The 6,035-nt window shown below is 40.8% G+C and overlaps 1 protein-coding gene across 1 annotated transcript in view; it reads right to left on the bottom strand.

Annotated features, from left to right (window-relative positions):
* Window positions 1–2,677, bottom strand: part of fam20b (FAM20B glycosaminoglycan xylosylkinase) — a 10,870-nt gene extending 8,193 nt beyond the window's left edge. Inside the window, exon 1 of the mRNA XM_046050017.1 lies at window positions 2,469–2,677. Within this exon, the coding sequence (XP_045905973.1) occupies window positions 2,469–2,677 (209 nt within the window). The remainder of the gene's footprint in view (window positions 1–2,468) is intronic.
* Window positions 2,678–6,035: the final 3,358 nt, after the last annotated feature.

Here is a 6,035-nt window from a genome sequence, read left to right as displayed (position 1 = left end):
GAAGGGGAACGTCTCGGGTTACGTATGTAACCCTGGTTCCCCGAGAAGGGGAACGAGACACTGTGTCGGCCCGCCGCACCTCTCTCCCCGCCTGAAGCGCCTGCTTCATAGTTTAAGCTAATGATGAGTGTGTACAGGTGTGCTTTATACTCCTCCGGTTATTCCGTCACACCTTACCGTTCTAGCAACAAGCCAATAGGATTGGAGTGATTTCATTCACGTTCAGACCTGCTACGCCTAGAGGCGTTCCCATAGTGTCGTAACCGACGCAGTGTCTCGTTCCCCTTCTCGGGGAACCAGGGTTACATACGTAACCCGAGACGATCTCCATGGAGAAATGCCACGCTGGTTAGAACTCAAAAAAGAGAGTGTCGAAAAGCTGAACGCAGGTGGCGGAAAACAAATCTCCAGGTTCATTATGACATCTGTAAAGAGAGAATAACAAGGCGGTCCTTCTTCTCTGACATCATCACCAAAAACACTAATTATCGACGTACCCTGTTTGCTACTGTCGACAGGCTAACCAACCCTCCTGTGTCTGTAGCCTCTGAACTTCTATCCACCAGGGCCTGCAATGAATTTGCCTCCTTCTTCACAGACAAAATTCAAACAATTAGACAAACAATCAGTGCCTCCGTGTCAGTAACAGGATATATCTTGTCCCTGTGTCCACTTAAAAACAATTCATATAGCATGAGACAATTTGATTCTATTAACCATAAAAACCTGGAGGACATAATACAACATCTGAAATCCTCCTCATGCTGCCTTGATATTCTGCCAACAGGTTTTTTCAAAAATGTTTCTAAATGCATGGCCTCAGATCTACTACAAATTGTCAACATGTCTCCCCTCTCAGGTTTTTTCCCACAGGCCCTGAAAACTGCAGTCATTAAGCCACTCTTAAAAACGAGTAATCTAGAGAGGTCACTAATGAGCAGTTACAGGCTCAAATCAAATCTCCCATTTTTAAGTAAAATCATTGAAAAGGCTGTTTTTCAACAGCTTAGTGCTTTCTTGGCACTAAATAACTGTTTTGATGTCTTCCAGTCAGGTTTTCGACCACAGCCCAGCACTGAAATGTCTCTTGTTTAGGTCTTCAATGACATCCAATTTCTGTCTTAGTATTATTGTATCTCAGTGCTGCATTCGACACGGTCGACCTCAACATACTAGACAGACTTGAAAACTGGGTTGGACTTTCTGGCACAGTACTAAAATGGTTTGAATCCTACTTGAAGGACAGGGACTACTTTGTGTCTATAGGTAATCACACATCTGAGTTGACAAAAATGACATGTGGAGTTCCCCAAGGCTCCATTCTAGGGCCTCTTTTGTTTAACTTTTACATGCTTCCACTGGCTCAGATATGTAAAACAACAAAATATGTTACCATAATTATGCATATGACACACAGATTTACATAAACATTTCACCAGGGGACTATGATCACATACGGGTGCTTAGTAACTGTATTGAGCAGGTCAACGGCTGGATGTGCCAGAACTTTCTTCAATTGAACAAAGATAAAACTGAAGTTATTGTGTTTTTGGAGCCAGGGAGGAACGATTGAAAGTCAGCGCTCGACTTCAATCTGTAATGTTAAGAACCACAAATGAAGCCAGAAATCTTGGTGTAGTCATGGACTCAGACCTGAATTTGAGGAGCCACATTAAGACATTTACAAAGACTTATGTCTCAGCAAGACCTGGAAAAGCTGATCCATGCATTTATCTTCAGTCGACTTGACTACTGTAACAGTGTCCTTACAGGGCTCCCTAAGAAATCCATCAGACAGCTGCATCTGATTCAAGATGCTGCTGCTTGAGTCCTCACTAAGACCAAAAAGGTGGATCACATCACTCCAGTTCTGAGGTCTTTACATTGGCTTCCTGTATGTCAAAGAATTGATTTCAAAATCCTGCTGTTAGTTTATAAAGCACTAAATGGTTCAGGGCCAAAACACATTTCTGATCTTCTGCTTCGTTATGAACCATCCAGACCTCTCAGGTCGTCTGGGGCAGGTTTGCTTTCTGTCCCCAGAGTCAAATTTATTTATTTTTCATGTTAATGTTGCAAAACTCATATTTTTTGTGACATCACCGGTTAAACTGATAATCGTCCATTGACAGTAATCTCCCTTTTGTGCCAATGTGGTTTAATTTTAGTGTCCAATGTGAAACAGTTACGTTTATGAAGAACTTCCAATGAATTTTACAATGAACATTTGGATTCGCCCATATCATTGAAAAATCTTGTTTTTGTTTCTTTTTGATTGTTTATTAGTGTAACTCTGTTACTAACATACTGTACAGAGTTTAAAGCCCCTTGAGGAAAACTTGTGATTTGCGATATTGGGCTATACTAAGAATGGGGGGAAATGATGATCTGTTATTATAAAAAGTGAAAAAAATAAGAGGACACAAGAATTGATCTTTATTGTTAAAATCCCCCACATCACTACCCACCTCTTAGCGTTGTCGAGCAGGATGAGCATGCTGGCACCGCCATCATCCTGGAAACTCTCATAGTGATGCCGATCAGCGTTCCCAATGAGATAATCAAATATGGCTGTGTCGATGACGTCCAGCAGCCTTGGTCCTGCATCGTATGGAGGCATTTTCTTCACCGCCTCGCAGTAACTCTCATCGTACTCCCACCTGGACAATACACACATCAACTGGAATCAGATCCAGATCTAGCATGTTTTCCAATAAATGGTATGTCATACACCAAGACACAGCTGTAAATACTCACATAAATACTGAAAATGTATTTCAAGTCAGTAAAAATGTAGCCTGACATGTTTAAAATTCTTATAAAATATAAAACCTATGTGGAACTTATGTGTTCAGTGTTTTTTTTGCTTTGTTTGTGTGTGTGATAGAGAGAAAGATGAATTTCTTGTACACAGGTGTACTCTCTTTATACACAGTACTTCTGTGAATTACACTCTGTCATTACTGCATTCTCCCTGCCCTCAGCAGAGACGGCCGAGACACAGACTCTCATGATCTAAAGCCAAGCACGTTTGGTAGCAAACTCCATGCTCTGATGAATGAACAGACCTGGCCTCTATTTCTTCATTTTAATATCACACTATTTATTATTTTAAATCAATAACCTGGTATGGTGGAAACAGGATCCCAATAATATGACACATACTGTGGTTGAGTAAACCTAATAAAGCTTGCTTGACTTCCCGGATCATATCTTACATTGGAAAAGAGAGACAAGAGAGCGAGTTCCCAGATTCTATACTGAATAGTTTAGTAATTTCACCTAATTTTAACCTCTTGCACTTTAAATGCTCTTGAACTTCTGCTTTAGTAAAATCAGATGACATTCAGTGCACTCAGTGGGGAACATCATTAATGCTGAGCGAAGCTGGCCTGCGCAATTTTTCAGCTTTAACTCAGCAGGTGCACTGTCGTCAGTGAAAGAAAGCTGAATCAGATCTAAAGTGAAATTCTGTTAAAATTCACTCTTCAGTTATTCTGTACCTCAGCTTTTGCTTAACATTTAATGACCACTGAGTCGGTGCGAATTGCCATGATCAAGGCAAATTCTTTCAGATGATGTCAATACGATGTGCCATCCTGCTGTATCTAGAATCCGCAGCAGAATATCCACCTTAAGCTGTCATTCACAATTTAGTCTTAGTAACGCAGCATAATGGCAGCAGAAAAATTAGACCATGAACAAGAATTGGGTTCAGAACAAGAGGAACGTGAAGCAAAGTTATAGGACGACTGTGTCTACCCTGACTGTAGCAAGAAAGTATTACATTATCTCAGAGGCAAACACATGCAGACATATACAGCTGCATCTCAAAAATTTTAAAAAGTTCATTTTCTTCCGTAATTTAATTCAAAAAGTGAAACTTTCATATATTCTACATTCATTACACATTAAGTGAAATATATCTTCATGATTACTCCAGTATCTCCATACAGGAATGATTTTAAACACCTGAGCCTTTAATCTCTCAGTCTGGTTCTGGTGCTTACAATGAACTTTTCCATGATATTCAAATTTTTTGAGCATGTTGTAGTGAACAACGGTGTGGATTTGTGCATTTTATATTGAATAAATTTGGAGCTACCCTAAATTCCTTTCTCCTCCCCAGAGAAGAAGGGGAGGGGTCAAAGTTGCTTTCTCTTAGTGCTATCCCGACCATAAAACTGGCACCTTTTTGATTCCGAAGCTGATAGCGGGGCCTGACTGTTAAACTGACAAAGGGACACAAACCAGCCATTGGCATTTCCCTGAACAGCCTATCAAAACTGGCCCCCCACACACATTTCCGTGGCAACTGACCTTATTCTTTGTTTATTACCACATCAAAAAGGAAAACCCCTGTCTCACCCAAGTGTGACATGGTCCAGACGCCAAACTTTGGATGACAAAGGACTGCAGTCTCCAAAGATTCAAAGCATTTAATTAAGTTTAATTAAATCTTTAGTTACCTGGTTACGTTTGCCTCTATTTGAGTAGTTATGTAAACTGTTGTTGCTATCTGTTGTTGATATTAGTGCTGAAAAGAAGTTACTTTTCAGCAGTTAGTTTATTTTCAGCAAGACACTCCTTCATCTAATGTAATCAATGCTTGTTCATAATACTTTCCTACAAAATTCCTTTAGAAATGATGACAAAGGAATGTTTTACTATACTCTTAACTGCTGGCTTGAATTTAAGGATGAATCAACAAAAATTCCTCGGCTCCTAAGTAGAGATGATCTTTGATTTAATCCAAGCTTTCCTCATGTAACCTGAGCTCCCCCAAGTGGGCGAAATAAGTATTACATGCCCTCGTCGGAAATGCCGTTAAATGTATAAATATCCTGACCAATAATGTGACAATTGTTTCCTGTTACCAAATGCTTAGAACAGTACAACCGTCTGACCATTGAGGTTCGATTGTGGAAAATATTTGATTATAATACGCGCAAATAGATTTCTTTTCTTTAAACATTAAGTTTAGAGAGGCAGTCCCTTGGGAAACCTGAGACGCCCCCTGGGGAACCACGCCCCAGGCAACAAAAGAGCGACACGCGACCTCGCTTCGCTCTCTTCTCGTCGCTGTTGGCTTTCTTCCGCTCTGCTCGGCTCGCTGGACGCTTCGGCACGCGCGTGGCGTGCCTCGCCAGGCAACGCCCAGACTCGGCCAGCGAGACAGGCCCTTTTGTTCGCCTGAAGCTACACACCTGAAGTGCCGCGACATCGATCTGCCTTCAGTTTGTTTTATTTTCTTTATTTCTTTTGTTTGTTAAAGTTATCAGTCCGTTAAGTTACACTGGACTAATTCAGGAACGACCAAGTTCCATTTTAAGCCTTTTTCGTCGAGCCAACTTCACCGAAGTCAGACCAAGCCACGTGGTCTCGCCAGCTACAACGAAGGAAACCTGCAAACAGCCGAATTGCCAGACGGAGGAGACGTTTTCAATCAGACACGGAAACCCCGGAGAATCCCTAGCAAAAAGCCAGGATCGGCAGCTAGCGTGGGACCCGTGCAACAGGCCAAAAGCAGGCTGTCGACAAGCAGTAAGACTCAACACACGATCTGTGATCAGATGCCCATTTTAACTCCTAAAATCACAGCATTAGTTTACTTTCATTAGCTCTTCTATGCTGTATGAGTCAAATGCTTCCCACAATCGAACCTCCAGGCTCATTGTTCAGCAAATGTTTATGTTCCCTGTATCCAATCATCTTTTTATCACCTTAGTTAGAGAATAAATTCACTGTAATATAATCAAGAGCTGTGTGTGTTGCCTATTTCTAGTTCCTGCCAAGAGAATTGACCCTTTAGATATGAGACTGACTGACTGATTTAAGATAATTGAGCGATTATTAACTAACTGATCACTAGTAATAATTGTATAATTATTCAAAACTACCTAGAGGTCCGGAGACTCTAGGATTATAACAACTCCGGTGGTGCCCTGAAACGAGGAAAATTTTGATTTTATGAATCTTCAATTATGAATTCATAATTGGGTATCAATTCTCATAAATTTATTAAAATGCATAAC

Source organism: Micropterus dolomieu, linkage group LG05 (assembly GCF_021292245.1).
Source record: "Micropterus dolomieu isolate WLL.071019.BEF.003 ecotype Adirondacks linkage group LG05, ASM2129224v1, whole genome shotgun sequence".
In the NCBI taxonomy this organism is placed as follows: Eukaryota; Metazoa; Chordata; class Actinopteri; order Centrarchiformes; family Centrarchidae; genus Micropterus; species Micropterus dolomieu.
The sequence above is the reverse complement of the archived record's forward strand: the minus strand, read 5'-3'. Positions and strand labels throughout refer to the sequence as shown.